The 20,698-nt window shown below is 47.4% G+C and overlaps 1 protein-coding gene and 1 pseudogene across 1 annotated transcript; both read left to right on the top strand.

The window, feature by feature from the left end:
- The first annotated feature begins 2,494 nt into the window (after window positions 1–2,494).
- Window positions 2,495–3,645, top strand: LOC135384875 (solute carrier family 2, facilitated glucose transporter member 8-like; annotated as a pseudogene).
- Window positions 3,646–13,401: 9,756 nt separating this feature from the next.
- On the top strand, window positions 13,402–20,576 carry LOC135385799 (solute carrier family 2, facilitated glucose transporter member 8-like). Its single transcript, XM_064615323.1, has 3 exons — window positions 13,402–13,483; window positions 14,191–14,573; window positions 19,611–20,576. Exons 2-3 carry the CDS (start codon window positions 14,321–14,323, stop codon window positions 20,498–20,500), a joined length of 1,143 nt encoding a protein of 380 aa, XP_064471393.1. The 5' UTR covers window positions 13,402–13,483; window positions 14,191–14,320; the 3' UTR covers window positions 20,501–20,576.
- The last annotated feature ends 122 nt before the right edge of the window (window positions 20,577–20,698 follow it).

The raw sequence follows: 20,698 nt of genomic DNA, 5'->3' as shown, positions 1-20,698 counted from the left end.
TTACTGAGTTCGAAAAAAGTTACAAAACGACCCACAGGAACCGCAATCCCGTTTTCGCCGCTCATGACTGGCGCAGCCAGTTTTACGCCCAGGCGGTGATTTTCCCAGCACTCCCCACGCACCCCTAATACCCCAAAAAGATTTTATAACACCCCGCAAAGTACCTGCCAAAAGGCCAGCACACCTCCAAAATACAGACACACACACACACAAAAAAAAAAAGAACTAGCAGACCCTAAGTTTACTGCAAGGCAGGAAGCAAATCTTAACCAGAGGGAAATATAGAGCAAGAAGTCTGGCATAAAATCAGCTGTACCAACACTATAGTCTTACTGATGCAGTCAACGTTATGCCCTGTCACTTGCCTGCTTCCTCAGTCTCAATGACACGAGCACATATTGAAGGAGCACGGAAGACACCTCGAACATACATTTTTAACGCGCCATATGAACATAGCGCCTTTAGGAACTGTGACGCAAAATATATCATTTAGGAAGCGCGTAGTTCCTGAGAAAAGTAGTCCTCAAGAATACGCGCAGCCGGCGACGATTTCTCCCACCTTGTTCTGGCGTGTTGTGACGGCAAATCATTCTACAACTTCTATTGGTTGCTGAGAGTCGTCTGCTACAGCGTGGAGGAAGGCGACCACAGCCGACAGAGGGGGGGGGGGGGACTGGGGAGCGGGCGACGTAATAGATCAAAAGAGTGAGGTATTTCTGCTCGGGGAGGGCGGCACTATAAAGGGGGAGGGACGAGGACGAATGGGAGGTAGAGAGAGAGAGAGAAAATAACTAGTGCAGTCTTATGGCTGTGGCAAACCCTAGGAAGGCATTTCTTGCTGCTCTTCGAGTGCGGGCCTGCCGATTCGGTAGATCACATCTTCGAGACATTCTGGGATGGACACAAGGCACGATATTTGCGGAGATGGATTTCCCGTGGTACTTGATGGTGAACAGAGATTTCCCCCCCCCCGGGGGGTGTACACCCTCCCTGCATTTTTGCAACACCCCTCCTGAAATTTCTCAGGTGATCCCACCCAGCTCAGCTCAATGCATATATTGCGCGCATATACGACCTAAAATGTGTGCGGGCACGCAAACTCAATGTGAATCTTCAAGAACCATTTGCGATTTGATTATGCATCGATCTTAATGTTGAAATGCCGTTCATAATGAATCTGTATTCTAATGTACTGTGTTCTAACGTAATAACATGTACAAATAAAACGGGAAAGCTGTGCAGAGATGTCACCATTGTGCCACGATTCTTTCCGTTTCTAGGAAAAATTCCTTATAAGTGGAACCTTCACCAAGCATACCCCCCCCCCCCCCGCTTGAAAGCCCCCCCCCCCAGCAGTGAATTTCTGGGGAAATCACTGTCAGTGAAAGTGAGCAAGAAGGCTGCAGGTTTGTCGTAGACCGCTTCTGTAGCGACTTCTCACGTCCACGGCCTCTGGCACCTTCTTCAGCCGCAGGCCACGGAGAGTGCAAGTGACGTCAGGTTCGTGGACGTCGTTCAGGACGTGTGGGGAAGTGTGGGTTGTTGGCCGGGGCTTGGTCTTGGAATTGGCAAAAAAAGAAAAAAAGAGGGTAATTCCAGGGTGTGTAACTCTAATTTCTACTGCACCTGATATTTTTTCGAGCCCTTCCGTGCTCCTTTAACCTCCATAATCCCTGTAGATTAGTTATATTTTTAAAACACATAGTTTAAGAGAATTCAGAATGTGTAACTCCGTAATGGAATCGAAGTTTTGAATTATTATAACAAGTACGAAATTAACATAGCGTGTAACGTAATTTGAAGTGAACTTGTTTTTGCATTTTAGTGACCCTATAAGAGACCTTCTGATGTTCCTAGTGCTACGTAGCAGCTCATTTGTTGTGGTTGATTAAGAGCAATTGATATCCGCTTTGGCACCTAACAGTGTCTTGTACATGTAAACTACATTAGCGGTGTCGGTACCGTCTAGCTTGTCATGGTTTACCTTGGAAATTTTCACAAGCATTGTACTTGTGGTCGGAACAAAATGCGTAGTGAAGAAACTGGCTTAGATCAAATAAATACTATTTGAATGAAATAAATCAGATCTCTTTATTTTTTATCAAGATTGGGATTTTTTAAAACTATGTTTATTGCTGTCTGCAAACTTTCGGGCAGCCTCCGCAATGTCCGAGCGCGGTATCTGGTGAATAGTGAGTTTTAAAGCATCCTACGCTAGTGCTTTTGCGTACGTGATGGGATAGCGTTGGTGGTTCTGCGCACGCACAACCCATAAAGAGAGCTTTGGGCAGTGCGCGGAGCCACCACGCAATCCTTTACGTATATTCAAAGGTGATGGTCGTCACGAGGGCTCTTGGTGATCGTGTGGGATGCTCATCAGATTAGTTAGCGCCACAGCGTGTGTATGTCGGAGTCAACTGTACGACATTGAAGTTCGTATGATATCCTTCCTTTCACTTTATGCTCTTTATCTTTCAGCCGACATCCAGCGGACATGGCCGACGGGGGTTCACATGAAACGCTTCTTGAAAAAGAGCGATTCAGCTGCAAGACACGGCTGTACCTGGCCGCGTTTTCTGCATTTATGTCATCTATTTCGTTTGGATTGACGGTCAGTTATTCGTCACCGGCACTGCCCAATATAAGAAAGAGGCTGCAAATCAGTGACTCTAGGAACGGCTGGTTCGGTTCTCTGGTCAGCATCGGAGCTGCTTTTGGAGGATTGGCCGGAGGTACGCATTTGCCGACTTACGTCTTGTCAGTGTATAGAGTTTTGCCAGTAGGTTTTATGAGTATTGTTACTTCTCCTACCTTCTTTTTTTCTTGTTTTTTTTTTTCAGGGCAGTTGATGAATTTCGTGGGCCGAAGAGGCGCCATGCTCTTCGCGGCTCTGTTATACGTCGTTGGTTTCCTCCTCATTGAAGCGACGCTTCTTATAGAATCAATGTTTGTAGGTCGTTTCCTAACAGGGATCGCGACTGGAATCTCAGCCGTTGTAGTACCCGTATTCTTATCTGAAGTCAGTCCACCCGATATACGCGGTTTCATCAACGCACTCTCTGCAGTTGCCGTTACTTCAGGAGCCTTTCTTGACTTTGTGTTAGGCAAATGGTTAAACTTTCAGTGGCTCGCGATGGCCTGTATGATACCGTCTGCCATTCTTGTATTCTCTATGCCCTTCGTTGCCGAAACACCGCGATGGCTGCTGCAAACTGGGAAGTCTGTAGAAGCCATTGCAGCCCTAAGATTCTACCAAGGACCTGATGTTAAGGAGGAGTTCGATGCATTAAGCATAAACGTCGCAAACGTTACAAAATTTGTATACGAGATTTCAAGCAGCCGTGCATCTAGAAGCCATTCCTCATCACGCTTTTAGGAATGTTCCTGCAGCAGTTCTCGGGTATCATGATCATGCTTTACTACGCGCAAGACATCTTCGCCACGGCCGAGTCTACAATCGACGCAGCACTCAGCTCGATTATTATTGGCAGCGTCCAAGTCGCGTCCGTATCTGTGACAGTTTTCTTCACCGACCGAATAGGAAGGAAAGCGCTCATGCTAATCTCTACACTTGTATCATGTGTGAGCCTCATAATTATGGGCCTCTTCTATCACCTTAAAGAAATTCATTCACTAATCCTATAAGAAGCCTGTCGCACGACTGCACTTCATTACAGGTCGTTTCACTGGACCTCCTGCGATGCATGAGTCAACCTGACATCAAAAGAACCTAGATATCCAGCAAGAACGGCAGCGACTCAGAGCCACAGCTGGGGCTACGCGTTTTATTGAGTGCTGCTCTATTGGCTGCACGTGACTGCATGTCACTCGCGCACATGTGGGCTTTTGGTGAAACCGCGCGGGACTATGAGCGTAAAATACGCTTTTTATGCTCGTGGGATTCGTCCCCTGAGACAAGATGATGGGGACACGCTGGGTGTATTGATGCGCGCCTGCGGCTGTTCGATCTGCGTCCTCGATTCCACTGATGCCCACATGACCCGGGATGCACTGGAAGACGATAGAGGGGCCTGTGTGCTTGCTTTCTTATATACTTGCAGAATTTCAATGACCACAGGGCTGAGAAAGCTGCGAAGTCCCATAGTTGCACACTGCAGCGTATATCTGGAATCCGTAAAAACGACCCAGGAGCGAACGGGATTGTCAGTAATTTTCCGCATGGCGAAAATAGTAGCATAAAGTTCAACGCATGTTGACGATGTTTTATGTGAGAGATGATGACCATCTCAAATGGACTTTTTTCACACTCGCGTCGTATCCTAGCGGCTGTCCAGCGAAACACGCTTGGAGCGCAGCGCCAAAACGCAGCCGGCACCATTTTGGCGCCATCTATTGAATATGTAAGGAACCCGCTTTGGCGCCGTCAGGGTCACAGATCATGCGCAGAAGCGCTGTGAAAAAGGTTCATTGACTCGGAGGGAATGACAAAGGCGGACGACGAACTTCCCCTCGTGGTTGAGCTGTGGAAGTGTGATAACACGAGCTCATCATATATAGTGAGCTGCTTCGTCACGCACTCAGCAATGTCGCCTTTCTTCCTTCTTAGCCCAGGCACCGACAGGGAGGTGCCGGGCGCCGAAAAAGTCCAAGGAGGAGTGCTGGTACTGGTGGCTGTGTGTGGTGACCGCAAAGTCAGGTATACTGGTGTGCAGTTGAGAGAACACATGGATGTACGCTGCAGTGCTTGCGTCTCCGGAGATTCATATCTAATATTCGGAGATGGTGAGGTAGAAGGCGGGGGTACTGCCGACACGTCTCGGCGTAGTGAAGAACTTCAAGCGGGTCTTCCTTCGCCTCAGCAATGACCATGGGTCTCTGCCGCTGAGGCGAAAATCTTGATGGACGTAGGCCTCGCAGGTGCATAAGACAGGTGTCTGGAGCCATACCTGGGTAAATTACTTCTAAAATGTAATTAAATTACATTACTCATTATTCCAGTTAAAATTTAATTAAATTACATTACTCATTACTGCAACTAAAATGTAATGAAATTACATTACAATTACTACAAAAAAGTAATGACATTACAAAGTCATTACTTTGCCATTATTGGCATACATGTTCCCGAGTTTTGTAGAAGGCACAATGGACAAAAACACAAAAGTTGACGAACCTTGCCTTCCCCGAAATTCTGGGAAATGTATGCTGACAATGTAATAACAGTTAGCTTGTACTATTCGCACCAGTGCCGGCCTACGATTCCATTTTTTTTCTTTCTATTTCTATTTCTATAGACCGTTTACAGCAGAGTTATCTGGGCGCCGCCATCTTAGCGCACGTGACCTTGCGCGCCACTGCTTGCCTTCTCTTTCGGCTGCCTGTTGACATGGCGCACGTAGTACGGCGGTGCAACCCAGAGACGCTTTCCACGATTTTAAACTTTTTGCAATGAATTCCGGATGGAAGGATGTCATGAGGCTTTGGCCGAAGCTTCGACGCTCAGGTGAGTGCATTTGCTTGATTTAGAGTGACATTTCTGTCCTCGTGCGTCCCACATGATCGGCCCCACTACCCAAGCAGCACACAATATTGGACCCATATTGGCTGGCCATTGGCGATACGGGTCCAATATGGGACCCGTTTCGCCAAGATTTTCCCCATATTGGCTGAAAATGGGCAATATGGGCCCCATATTGCCCAGTTTCAGCCAATATGGGGAAAATCCTGGCAATATGGGCCCCATATTGCCCACTTTGAGCCAATATTGGGAAAATCTTGGGAATATGGGCCCCATATTGCACGCGTACACCCCATATTGACTGAACAGGGTACGTAGCCGTGTTGCACAAATGCCCAAGCAGCACGGCAAGATTGAACGTTGAAGCGTGTGAAATACCCTATTCACTACATCGTTACATTCAACAACTTCCCGCAGATGATACACATTGTTCGAAACAGTCAACGTACTTGGCATTCCCAACGTAAAGTTCGCTAGAGTTCGACACCTCAACATTCCACGTCTTGAAAGTCGCCGCCATCTTCCTTCGCGATGCCAATGCCAATCGGTCGAGCCGACTGTGAGCAAGCGAGTTGTTTGAGCGTAATCACGCGCCCTACAACTAATGCGCATGCGCGACAGCCCGAACGGACGTTTCACAGGGCTAAAATGTCGCTGGGTGCTGTAATGGTAACGAAATTGCGGCAGGTCAAGTAAAAAACACAATGTTTGATAAGAAGGGATGGCCATTCTGTAAAGTTAGGTGATTTCAAGTTGCTGCAAGCAGTGTAAATTGCTCTGGCGTGTGTCCGTCACCGCCACGAAAGTGTTTCGCTGCTTTGTATTTTCGGAGCGGGTGTGGAAATTGTTAGCAGGCTCCAACAGCTCCCCATAGAGCCCATAGTTTGAGATAATTCACACAACACTGGGCACACGACCAATGAGAGTGCCACAGGGGTGACACAAACCCGCCATTGTTGTAACTACCCTCAAGCGGGTGCTTTTGGCAAAACTGCCATCTTGTCCTGGTCGCACGTCATAGAAAACGTCATTTTGAGGTCATGTGACTTTGTTTACATGTCGTTTTGCCGCTTACCGACATATTTTCGCCGTCATCACACAAAGAGATGGCCGTATTTTGCCAGCGTAAACTATGCGGTGCTTCTTCCGCAACACGGTAGCCCATTGGTACATCGCATCGGCTCGGTAAGTCTTAACGCGCGGTCGTCATCACATCTTTGGAAGTTGTCAACAGTACGAGGCTTTATGTGTAAAATTGCGCGTTTTACTGCGAGATTATCGGATAAAAATAATTACCGTGATCGAAAAACGTCCAAAACGTCGTCCAGAAACAACAACCGCATTGTTTACAAACGGTTTGGCCGCCGATCACGGGCGCCGCCATCTTTAAGGTCACGTGTGCCTTGACGTTTGCTGTGACGTGCGACCAGGACCTGTCCAGGATGCATTGCGTTCGCCCAGCACGCTTTCGTCTACGGAGCAATACATTGGACGCCACCCCTGTGGAGAGTGCAACGTTGTAGATATTATGCAATGCCAGTCGGCCAATCAGGAGCCTTAACTTTGGCTGAGCTTTCGGTCGGTTCTGGCTACCATCGACTTCTACCGGATTTCACTCCTACCGCCGTTACCCGATATTCAAAATAACTGAAGCTTCTTTTGGCTAAAAGAAATATTTATTTGACACAAAGCACTGATTCAAAGATCTGATACATGGGTGCACTGTGAATACAAAGTCCACTACGTTGTTGACGCACTGTAACTAAGTTCGAACTTGAAGCAAAACGAACACAGCCCTCGAAATCCGACACGGCCAAGCGTGTTCTTCACTCTCCAACCGCTCCAACTCACGAAGCATTCCAGTTCCGGAGTTGATAGACTGTTCGTGGGATAATAGTCGTGTCCAGGAACAGCACAACACACGTTGAATCACACCGACGCACGAATAAACCAGCGAACACTTCTACAAACTGTTCTGCCGATTGACATCACTGAAACACGGAACACAAAAGGAAGCCGTGCCGGCCGATTTTATGATGGGCATCTTCTTTCGTTGCTTGCAGAGCGGAAGGCATTTGTGTGGCACGTAATCGTAGTACTGTCTTTGTTGTCAGCCCTCAAAATCCAACGGCGCCCGAACGCGTTCTTCACTCCAGTTCCGTAGTTCATAGACTGTACGTGGGATAGTAGTCGTGTCCAGGAACAGCACAACAAGCGTAGAATCACAAACTGTTCTGCCGATTGACATCACCGAAACACGGAACACAAGACGACGGACGCCGTGCCGGCCGATACGAGCTATTTCGAAACTATGCTGGAACTGTTGAAACGGCCGCCGGACGCTGCACACGCACATGCGCGCGTAGAAAATGCGATTTCAAAACATTGTCGACCAATCGGAGCGCGCACACCGTCTAGGCCAATGAGCTTGCAACGTTGTAGATTGGCGTAGTGGTACATACTCTACAGCCGCATCCTCGGTTACCTGAGGAGGACTGTTGTTAGTCCACAGAAAATTGCGATCCCAATGAAGGCTTCTGAGGGATCTTAGGTATAGGCAGTTCTGTGGGACTGCTTGTGATCTTCAGCGCGGGCGTAGCACCTGTTCTTCGTTTTTTTTGTGTGTTTGGGCAATGCCGTGTTTCTTTCCTTTTTTTTTTCGAACTTTTTTTTTGCAGTGATGTGAACGTGGATCAATTAGATCCGCAGAAATAAAAAAGCAAAAATCATACAAAAGTAGTGAATATTATACAGCTTAACGCTTTATTATTACACGGGCTCCCCGTAGGTGTTATCACAGAAATATTGGCAATATTGGCGCAAAATGGGCTTGCCAATATGGGCAGCCCATATTGGTCCAATATGGAGCCTGGTTGCACTCCCCATATTGGTCCAATATTGGCAGCCCATATTGGGCCAATATTGGCAATCTTGGCAGCCCATATGGGTCCAATATTGGCGTGCTGCTTGGGTATGCTCGAGTCACTACATATTTCGGCGTTTTTTTTTTCTCTTCTTTTGTTGGGCACACGTTACGTTGTGGGTACGTTCATAGTGTAATATCGTAAGATCGTGATTTCTTGCTTTTTATCGCAAGAGTTGCGGTACATGAAAGCTTGTAGCCATTAAAGGAAAGCTTCAGTGTTTTATAATTTTGTTGTTACAACTACCTGAGAAAGATATGCATGTAAGGGCTGTTATGTTGTCGTTATGTAGTAGCATCCTTTTATTGTTGATTTCAGATGTATACAACCACATGATTAACGAGCTAGAGGGAGACGGAAAGCCTGCTCTTAAATACAGAGAATTTGCAAACGCAAGGAAGCTGTTTGACAGCGGCCATGTCGGTGTAGTACTGTGCCAGTGCAACGATGGTGTATGAATTTTAAAGGCCGACATCAGGTCGACACACACAGTGAGCAGAACGTGTAGTACAGAGACTCGCTTCGGGCCCACTTTGGCGGCAACATGCACATGTAAAGCGGGTTTGAGCAGCAGGTGCAGTCATGCATATTTGTACACTGGTCATCAAGGTTGTAGAGGCGACAAACAAGGGGCTCATGAGTGCTTCGTGCACTGACAAGGCATGTACATGGAACGGTTCAACTGCGAGGAACGTGACCCCTGCTACTATTGGGGAAGTTTATTCTCACAAGCAGCAGCCAACGCCTACAGCAGAGTTTGGGGCTCACACAGAAATGCTGCGCCAATTTGAGGGCTGCATTGCTTACCCTCGCTGACTTGAAATCCTTCCTCTGAAGATTCGACACCTACCGTTGTCAAATCAGCATGTTTTTCTCTCTTTGTGGAAACCCGTGCATTGCAAAATGCCTCGAACACGGGCAGTCTTTGTATAGCGACGACTCCTGAATTAACAAACAGCTTCGTCCCACACGATCAGATCTCTGTCACAGTTTCTACACTCAGTCACGGAACAGGTCTTCCCTCTGCTTTTCCAGATTTTGCACAGAACTGTAGCACAGCGGCAAAAAAGGTCGGAAGCACTCACATAGGCAAAGGCACTCGCAGAAGGCAAGCAATGGCGTGGCTACTGTGGCGCCATCTATGAGCGCCCGAAGCAACTTGCTGCTGTAAACGGTCTATTGTACTCTTCTATTTGTCTCTTCTACATGTCAGGCTAGTGTGCCACGTATAACGTATCGTTCCACAATGTAAAGACGAAGGTGACACAAAGTATCACGACAACGGGAAGATTGTCTGGAGGATGGGGCCCGCAAACAATGATTCTCCAAGGCTACAAACCGTTGACCTGCAGAACGTTTGTTTGTGGGTGCTCTAAGGCAACTGGCTCGTCGTATGGAACCCGGAACTGACATTCCCCGTGCCGATTGAGTGCGTCACCGTTCATAGTGGACGTTGGAATTCTTTTAACTCGCCAGTCCCCAACTCTCTGCCAAGTGCAAATACAGAACACACACTCGATTGTTTTGTAAAAAGTAATGAGGAATGTCATTAAAATTACTGCCGAAATGTAACTAAATTACATTACAAATTACATAATGTAAAATGTAATGCATTACATTACAAATTACCAGGAAAAGTAATTCATTACAGTAATGACATTACTACCCAGGTATGTCTGGAACTGCAGAAGAAACGCCTTCAAATCGGTCATCTTGTTACGCAGACCTCTTGCGTTGCACTGCAGTATGATAGCCGAATTATATAGACCACTTTGCGCACGTGACGTCACGGCTTGCGGCGGCGCTGCAGTCAGTCGATCGTCTGCTTGCTGTGGGCAAAACAGCAATCAATTGGAGTGTTTGGAGTGATCGTTTTTATGCAAAGCAGGCATGCCGCAAAGGTGTATCCTTCGGGTACACAACTCGATGGGGAAAGGGTGGCGAAATCGCTTTTAATCAATTTCCGCGCAACATAGAACGAAGAAATCGCTTGATTGTGAATCGTTTTTGTGTGTGGATTGTTTTGATCAGTTAGACAGAAAGATCCCCTGACATCGCCTCTGTGAGATTCCCTCACGATACCCATGTACAAATAAACGACGATAACATGAATCGGTGCACGGTAGCAAATTAGCGCTGTTTTCAGAAACGTCCCGATCAAGCAGCTCGCCTAAGCCCAAGCAGCACAATGTACCGAAAGTCGAGTGCAATAGGGGTGGACGGTATGTGTCTTATCGATGTTCCTTAGTTTCACCAGTTCGTTCAAGGTCTTCCACCTACCCGTCCACCCCTATTGCACTCGACTTTCAGTACATTGTGCTGCTTTGGAGGTGAAGTAACTGTGTGCTTCCAGTGACTCGTACGCTTGCACAGTATCAGCAGTGAACTGGCTAACTACAATGCGATTGTGATCGGCAGCATGTTTTGTGACTGGGCTGTCCAGTTGTCGATGTGCAGCGCAAAGGGATCGTCATGTTGCATACCGTTCATAAACAACTTGGTCTTGTAGCAACAATGGACCATTCCCATATTCGCGTCGCCCCTGGCGACGGAATGTCGACCGTCGTGTCTTTCCCCCCAATAATGGTGACACTTTTCGGACTGGCACGTTGCGTGTGAAAGTATAAGCAAGAGAAGATTGGAAGAAGAATGCGGAAAGAGTGAAAGCGCATTGTACTCATTACCAGACCTGAAACGCCCGCGTAACCTTGAAACCGATTATATCCCCACAATGAACATGACAGTCGCAAGCAGGTGAGTCCATAGCGATGTTTTCCGCTCAAAGATGGCGGACACAGGTGCTGGGCATGCGCATACGCGTTGTCGGAAAAGGTCCATTGTCTTATTTCTTCAGAGCTCTAAGTTATTTTGGGTATTGTGCAAGGAGACATTCGAAAGCGGTGTAGCCGTGCAACACAGCTGATGTCGCACTTGCGGAAAGCATTCGCACGGCTGCATTCAGTGTGTTTTGCCCACACCAACCCCGCGCATGCGCAGATGGCGCACCTTGTTTGTAAACAGTAAAGTTCATCATCAGTAAAGATCATCCGCTGTCAGAAGAGCTTTGACTTCAGCCAGTTGAGCCGCTCCCGGGAAGACGGCGACGAGCCTTCAATGCCAGAAAAATCAACGGCAACATTGCATTGATCGTATCATCCCTGCCCTTAGTAAGGGTGTGTGTATATCGCCACTGGTTGGACGCCGTCGGCCGTCGATGAGGGAGCCTACTCCGATGACGGGCGACATCCGCGTAAGAAACCCTTGGTGGAGCAGAGACTAGTGTACTGGCGTGAGCCGTGGTGCCAGTGACTAGTGGTACTGCGTCGTAGCCGTTAGATATGTGAGGCACCACACAAGGGTGTTTTACCGAAGAGGAGGATACTACCTTAGCCCGCCGCTTGTGTCGCAAAGCAGGGGTAGTAGTCACAGGGCGGGCTCTCCCTTGGACATTCCTCTCCGAGCCATAGTCACTGGGCAGAACCGCTGCTTGATGCCGTTGAGTGGCCATCTCCTTTCGGATACAGTGCGAATCAGAGGCCGCGTGAGGACGCCCGCAGTTCGCACATCGAGGCTGCCGCTTCACGGTGCACTCTGTGTGCCGTGCGTGGAGCGGCGCATATCTTGCATCTTGTTGAGTCCCGGCAGCCAAAACGTTGACAGTTAAAGCATTGAACGGGAGCCCCAATGTGTTCACGCACCGTATACTGCGAAAAACCCAACGAAACAGTATTCGGGAGCTTTACGTTGGACCTGAAGGTGAGGATAACTGATTTGAGGGAGATATACACATCCTGACCGGCTTCTCTGGAAACATGCCGGACTTGCCGCCGTGCTGACACCACTCCCGAGTTTTCCAGGAAAGACGCAATTTATTCGTCCGTATATGGCAGGGGAACACCGCTGATCTTCCCCATGTTAGAAAAGTAAGACTTCGCAATGTGTAACAGCACATCAATGCCCGCGACTGTCTGCCAGGTTCTCAACGGCGCCCTCAGACGACATGACGACGCACATGCTGCCATCCGTGTTGAAACGGTGCTTTCAATAGGCTCCTGAGCGGCGGCACAGATATCTCGGGCAACGGCATTTGGATTGACAAGCCAGAAGGAAACCCTAGGCTGCTTGGGAATGAAGACAACCGGTATGACCTCTGAGTGGTTCTTCTTGTAGGTCACAAGAGTAAAGGGATTCCCTTCATTGTCGCCCCATTCATGACAATCGGGTCCACGATCTCCCTAAGTGACAACTAGTCGGCCGGGGCCTGAACATCATAATGCAGTGGGGCCTCAGACTCACAATTCTCTGGGCGGCGATCCACCGGACAGCGGCGGGAAGGCGGTCTTAACTTATCGGTGCCATACGGCAGGGTCCGTAAAATTCACTATAGATATACTAGCGGAAGGAGCTAGCGGAGCAGTTGAATACACGTCCGTGTCGCACGAGTCGCACAAAGAGGAAAAAAAACGACTCAAAAGCAAGTGAATACTGTGCCTCAGAAAAGCGTGAGGTCGCATTGGTGTTGCTGGTGGTACAGTACAGGAAATTATCAAAATCACCTGAAAGCGTCTGAGGCACAGTTCCCCTAGAAGTCGGCCCAGGACGCACATTTCCTCAGGGCGTCAGTCATGACGTTGCCCACATACGTGAGACCGACAACGGCAAGCCCTTTCAACATCACCACCACCACCACCATCAAAATCACCTAAACATTGCCATAGCCTGTGAAATACCTACCGCTTCTAAAAGTCGTCAACGAGATGTTGTTGTTAGGAAGGTTGCGAATCACAGCCCACTTCACACGTTAATAATTGCTTACCCTCACAGTGAGAAATGTTTCCTACTGTTGTAACAGTTCGCATAGGCTTTTTAGAGCACCACTATGTGCCGTTGCAGGTAATGGTGTCATAACGCAGGTCGCTTCGGAAGGTTCGCTTATCAGGTAATTCAAGTATACTGTCGACAGGGATTTGCTCTGATTTGTCCGTCGTAAACCTCTGAGCGAGAAACCACTGTCTTGTTTGGCAGGCAACTAACCACGCAGAGAATCTTGCTCCAGACTGTTTCTGACGTTGCAAGAAAGGTGAGGGGTGATACCACTGATACCACGTTTCTCTGTAGATGTGTAAGATAAGATTTCACCGCGACCTACCACAATCGCGATCAGTAAATCGGCGAATACGGGCATGAGCGAGATGTATTTACGTCGTGCCTTTAAATTTGAATAATTTCCGTGTCGTTACAAGCAGACAAGAGCAAATCCGACTTCGCGAGAGGGCTGCAATGCGCGTTTTCGCGTCCGAAAACAGGTGCGAAGAGGACCTCGACACGGCGGGTTTGAAACGGCGTCGGCGTACCGAAAATTACCGGCGGTGACGGCGTGGCGGCGCACATATTTAGCTGCTACCAACTGCGAACGGAGCAGTATAGATCAGATCGCAGATGTGGGCGCGCAAGAAGCCAGCGCAGTGTTGGGACCGTTATAACAGCGCTGATGTGTGACAGTAAAGTCCATCTCTTGTATTGCATGTTCTACAAAGCTGTTCTTGACAAAAATGCGGTTTCAAGTGGAACAATTCTTGTTAAAAATTCATATGTCACTTTCATTGGCAGATTGGATATTCCGTCATTCTGAGTGTATTCATTCGTCATTTTGACGTGAAACTCTTCGTTCCACGAACCTCATTGTTGCGCACATCATAAAGTAGTGCGTAATTGTACATCTTTTTGCGTTGAAGTGCGAGTGTATTCGAACTAATGAGCATTCAGAGAGAGTATACCTGGTTGCAGTTGCCTGTGAGACCCACGGACACCAACCCCTTTAATGCCCTCCTTTAAGGCCGTCAGTTGTACTGGTGCTATGATTTCCAACGCCGCCTGTGAATTTCCTGCGGAAAGATGAGGCCTTGCGTTTTCAACAATGCCCAGGCTGATGTCGACTCAAGAAGACGAAGAATCTTTGCTACATCAGCAAGTACGGGGTCATTGGAGAGGACATCTTTACGTTGCAGTGGGTGCGGCAGTTCTCAATTCCGTTACGTTTGGCATGTCCATCGGTTACACTTCACCTGCTCTACCCGACATCCGGAAACGTATTGCATTCAGCGACATTCAAGGTGACTGGTTCGGTAGCCTACATAACGTTGGAGCTGCCATGGGTGCTCCAGCTGCAGGTACGTTATTCCCGCGTCCGTGCTGGAAGACGAGCTCAACTATTTCGTGAAGGGTCTTCAGAAGGAGCTGTAAGACGAATGCATGCTTTATGCAGCGTTGTACCCTTGAATCTCGTGATCAAAACTGGGGAAGATGAATACTGGCCGAAAATACGCCGGTATAGAGCCGTCTGTGATCGTGACTCGTGAGCACTGCCAACAATGCTTGTACGCTGAAATACCATTTCGCTAGGAATCTGAGGAGCTCTGAGAAGTGACGCAGTTTTCTTCCGCATGCTGTTAACGATGTGGTTTTGTCACTCCGCCAGCGTGCTTGGGTTTCGATGTAGAAAAGGTAATGGCGATGGCTGTGCTCGGGGTCACATCCAGAGGTGGGGAAATTACTTTTATTTTGTAATGCATTACCATTACTCATTACTTGCATAACAAACTAATGCATTACATTACTCATTACTTTTTGAATATTAGTAATGCATTAGTAATGTCATTACTTTAACAAAGTAATGGCATTACTGTGGCATTACATTTACGTTTTAGGGTATAAGCCTCAAAGATGCTATGCATAAGTTTTTCCCTTGCTTTTTTTGCTATAGGCAATAGCCACCCGAGTATCCCCAAATTGGTGCCAGTAAATCCCCGCAGAAGCAAGTCTGATAGGAAAAACTATAGATAAGATTTATTGCAGATGCCTTTTCTAGCATTATGGAGCCGGCGGATGATGCCCAGCCTACAGAAAAACTGGCAGAAAAACTACCTCTGACAGCACAAGAGAAACTAACACGGTACTATACCAAAACAGTGAATCACTACAGCAAATGTTACGTGATACCTTCATAGAGGCTATGTTTATATTTCACTGACTAGCCTTTACTCCAAATGCACACAGGAGAAAATCGGTGATATCATCATGTAGACATTTGTGACACACGCCGCCGACTGTTGAACCCTTGCAGAGTTCCCCAGGCTGCGCCTTTCTCTTTCCTTGTTGCCCTGTGCTCATTGTTAAAGGGGGGTTGAAGAAAACCTGGATATTCCCAAGCTTCACGTGGCTCAATGAACATTCGACAAAAGTAATGAGTAATGCTACCCTGCATTACTCAGTCGAAATGTAATGCATTACCATTACTCATTACTTGCTGGCAAAATGTAATTCATTACCATTACTCATTACTCAAAAGTAATGCATTACCGGTAATGCATTACTTTGGAATGCATTACTCCCCACCTCTGGTCACATCAGTTGGGGTGTGACGTAGAACTACCGACATGTTATCCGTGATGTCATTTTGACTCGTTTTGTGGCTGTAACGCCCCACGTCGATGGCCTTGGTAATGTAATGTCACTCTTAGCGTGAGAGCCCCCTCCCCCTTTGTTTGCTGTCTGTCTCCCAAGTCTAGAATGTTCTGCAGCAGGGCAGTCCGTACAGACTGCCCTTTCCTGTAGGAGACGTTTTCGTTGATTTTGATTGTATTTTCCTCTCCTATCTTGTCTCTCTCCTCTCCTCTCCTCTCCTATCTGTGTCTTGACATTGTCAGAAAATTCGCACTTCGGCGCAGTCTTTCCTGTATACGTTTCAAATCGAATACTTATGTTATACAGGGTGGGTGCTCTAAAAGGTCAGTCACATTTTCGCGCATGACGCTATACCTACTTGACAGACAGACTTCCGCTACCGCACAGTGAACAATTTGTTTTTTCTTGTTCCGTGTTAGTGCCGCGAAGCAACTGTGGCTATGAGCGGCGTATAGACGTGGACAGATGGAGAGAGGACAGCAGGAAGGAGTGGGGGACAGAGGAGTTAGTATGCGTCCTGGGCCGACTTCAGGGGGAACTGTGCCGACATTCGTCTGGAAAGTCTTCGGAAAACCCAGGGAAAACCTCAGACAGCACAGCCGGCGACAGGATTCGAACCCGTGTCACCTCCCAGTCTCGACGTGGAAAGCGGCCACCCTAACCACTATGCCACAGGAACTGGTTGAACAATTTGTGCCAAGAAACGTATGAAAATATCGTGGTTACCTAGCATGCGTAACAAAATAAATACGAACACGCAAACTTTCGTCTTCATGCATTTCCTATGCGCTATGTCGATGTAAACTCGGCGGACTGTCAATGGTTGTGTGCAGCTTCCGCCTAGCGGTGCTTGCGAGGTGGAAACCGAAACAAATTCATGTCGGCTAGCGGCCCTAAGCGGATGCTACACAAACCGTCGGCAGATCGCCGTGTTTACATCGGTATAGCGCGTACGAAATGCATGAAGATTAAAGTTTGCGTGGTCGTATTTATTTTGTTATACAGTGCGTGGTAACCACGACTTTTTCGTAGGTTTCTCTGGCATAGAGTAAGGTGGGGCAAGATGAGACACGTGGCAAGACGCGACATTTTTTGCTGGACGCCGCCTGTCTCACAGACGCTTTGCTCCATCGGCTTGAAACTTTACTCATAGGTGGCTCTGCATGTCAGCTTTATTGCCCGTGAGAATTGTCCGGATTCGTGTATGCGTTGAAGAAAAAAAAAATCGGTTACTCTTCTGCCTTGAATGTAAAGACCCGCCAAAAAGGCGCGATTTTTGTGTAGCCCTTTTTCTTGTCATCTTGCAGCAGCGTTTGGCAGGCTTATTCTGTCAATGTAAATCCACATCCTATTTTTTTATTCATTCATCTAGATATGTGCAAACTATGGACACTCTTGGTTATCCGGTGTTGAATAGAAAAATTAATGCATCCGATGATATGCACAGGGCAAGACGCGACAATTTAATGTAATTCAGTAACGGATAAGTCAACTATTAGATGCCTTTATGCTTGTTCCTCATATATTTCTTTTTTGCATATTGCCTATAGGGTTTTCCAACAAATTTTCCTGTTTCCTAGGATATTTACAGCAAAGCAGAAGCGCACCCAAAAGCGAGCGATCAGCGACACATCGGACTGGCGGTGCCTTGTTTGCCAAGGACGGTGGAGCAAAATAACACCGGATTCTGTGTGGTTTTATTGCACATCATGTGGGTGGGGCTCAAGGGCTTTACTTTATCTGCTTGGATTACAAAAATTAATATGTACGTGTGAGAGGAGTATGTATAGTTCATTACCACGGCGTGCCTCATCTTGCCCAACGCGATGTCTCGTCTTGCCCCGAGGGTTGGGCCAAGATGAGACAATCTGCATTTTTTTTTTTAATTCCTTGTTCTGTGTTTACTTTAGACCGGCTACGTCCGTTCTGCGTTTACAGGTCAGAAGCTTTAGACCCCTGAGAATGTGCCTATGGCTAGTTATTTTTTTTTAACACGAAAAATAAAAATTTCGTATTCGTTTGCAAATTTCTGTCTCATCTTACCCCACCTTACCCTAAATTCTTTACTCTGAGGCAGCGGAAGTCTGTGCGTCAAGTAGGTATCGCGTCACGCGCTATAATGTGACTGACCTTTTGGAGCACCCACTGTGTACACATTTTTTTTCTTTTTGCATCATTTACAGATTTTTTTTAAGAGCTGTGAGAGCAGCACTGGGGCCATTGTTGCGGGCGGGTTACGCGGCCAGGCGGACTTCCTGTGAGCAACAGCATGTAACTATTGGACGAGAAATTATCTAAAATTAATTAATGAACTTTTCACTTAGATGTTTTTGCGAAAATGCGAGACAGCAGAATTGGAGGCAATCATTTTTTGGAATCCACCCTCTTTCTTAAAAATACTGAAACGAGCACGTACTTTGAGACATCGCCAAAACTTTGGTATGCAAATAAGGCGAATCCAGAACTACGAACTTCCCGAGAGCAGAAACGACATCACTTCGGCTTATCTGGTCGGGAAAGGTGTCTATCTGGCCAACAGATCATTGTTCCGATCAGCTCCATCGCTACAAAACACGTGGCCCTCCGGCGCAAACGCCCTTTCCCTCTTTTTGCGCTCGACAAGCGCGTGGTTTCAGTTTCGGCTCATTTGCTGTTTCATTTTTTTTTTTCGTTTCAGGATATTTAAAAAAGAGGATGGATTTAAACAATAGCTGGCTGGCTCCAATTCTGTTACCTCCCCTTTACCCGAAATCATCTAGTTAATAAATTTATTAATGATCTTTAGGTAATTAGTCGTCCAGTAGTTACAAGCTCTTCCCCACAGGGTGTCCGCCTGGCCGCATAACCCACATGTGAAAACCGCATCTAGATTGCGCTCATAGCTTTATTATCAAAACTCTGTAAAGGGCAAAAAAAAAAAAAAAAAAAACGTCCTGTATACACCTACGGTTAGAACTTGTCAAGACGAATCATTTGACACCTTATTTGTGTCGCAGCGACATACAGTACGTGCCCCAGACGCGGTGATTGCTGGGCGACTGACGACATTCGTGCCATCAGTTGCGCAGCATAAACCCTCCTCGGCATCATTGCCGGTGAGGCATCATTATCACATGAAACTTCTGTTATCTATACAACGACACCTCACTCATTACGGTATCTCGAACAGGTTGAAATTACGAGGGTTTTAAATTGCTTCCAACTTCATGACGGTGCCTTGCCAGCCATGACACCCAATATACGCACCTCAAAGAAAGACGTAGTTCCATGTCGCAACTATAGCGGGGCCCGGGCATTCGTGTCAGCTATAGCACAAAACAGCTGTGGGACAGAGACAGACCCCGTAAAACTATAGCCAGCTTTAGATCGGAAGGTTTACACGATAACGGTTACGAAAACATGATAAGCCAATCGCATTACTCCTTGAAAGTCGATGACATCACGTTGCTGATCTTTGATTTGAGAGCTTCATTTATCGCATCGTTTCCGTAGAGTGCTTACGATCTACTAAAACTCCCCACTCCCGCGGAGTCTGTACGCTATTTCAGCTTCTATTCTATACCCATACGAAAGTCTGATACGAAAACGTAGACATCTCACAAAAACGCGGGCGACTAGCCGTAGCATATGTGCCTCCCCAGTAGCTGTGCATTGCAATTGTCTGTAGCAGCTCGTCTCTTGAGTGTTCTCTCACTACTGTTCACATTTGTGCTGGTATGGTAATAACTCCTTTACTGGTTTAGGTGGATTAATGCAGGCGTTTGGCCGTAGAGATACTATCCTTTTCTCCGCCATGGGTTACCTAACAGGCTATCTTTGCATCCAAGCGCTTCCGCATCCAGAACTTTTGTTTGTGGGACGCTTCCTCGCCGGGATCTCATCTGGAATGATCTCAGTCGCCGTTCCAGTCTTCATCTCCGAAATCAGTCCGCCGAGAAGCCGAGGCGCAATCAACATGACCTTCCCGCTGACGTCCGCCTTTGGAATACTCCTCATCTACGTCTTGGGCAAATGGCTCGACTACACATGGCTCGCCACCGTGTGCATGCTCCCTCCTACCCTCTCTGCACTTCTGCTGCCTTGGGTGGCAAAGTCACCAAGGTGGCTTCTGCAGGTTTCCCGCACAGAGGACGCCAGGAATGCCCTTGTTTACTATGTGGGAAAACATGACGCGGTAGAAGAACTGACTACCATCTCAAGTACAATAGATGACTGCTCCAAGTGTCAGGTAGCAGAGCTGAGACTGTCGCACGTCCTGAAACCTTTTTTGTGCACACTGCTAGCCATGTTCATACAGCGCTTCTCTGGAGTTGGTGTTCTCCTCTTCTACGCAGAAGACATATTCAAGAGTGCGGGCTCCACCGTGGATCCTGCGGACAGTGCAATAATAACGGGCACCGTACAACTTGTGTGCATGTCCGCAGCAGGTGTCACGATAGACAAGCTCGGAAGGAGGAAGATGCTGATGTTCTCATTGGCAATTTGCTGTGTGTGCCTTGCGTTCTTTGGTGCATTCTTTCGTCTGAAGCAAGTGTTGAGCCCAAGCTTTGGGAACGACTACGGCTGGCTACCACTGGCTTCATTGTGCTTATTTATGTTCGGTTACTCGTACGGTGTCGGTCCTTTGCCATGAGTGCTCCTTGGTGAAATGCTACCTCTTCGGGTGAAAGGATTTGCTACGGGTGTTGCAGTGTGCTTCAACTTTCTTTGTCTTGCGTTTGTCACAGTGGAATACCACAACGCTACAAAACTGTTAGGGAATGATGGTTTGTTTTGGCTTTATGCTGTTATTATGGGGTTTAGTTTCGTACTTGTCGCGGCATTCCTTCCT

The sequence above is a fragment of the Ornithodoros turicata genome, chromosome 2 (genome assembly GCF_037126465.1).
Source record: "Ornithodoros turicata isolate Travis chromosome 2, ASM3712646v1, whole genome shotgun sequence".
NCBI classification, from domain to species: domain Eukaryota; kingdom Metazoa; phylum Arthropoda; class Arachnida; order Ixodida; family Argasidae; genus Ornithodoros; species Ornithodoros turicata.
Note: the sequence above shows the minus strand (reverse complement) of the source record. Positions and strands in the feature narration are given on the sequence as shown.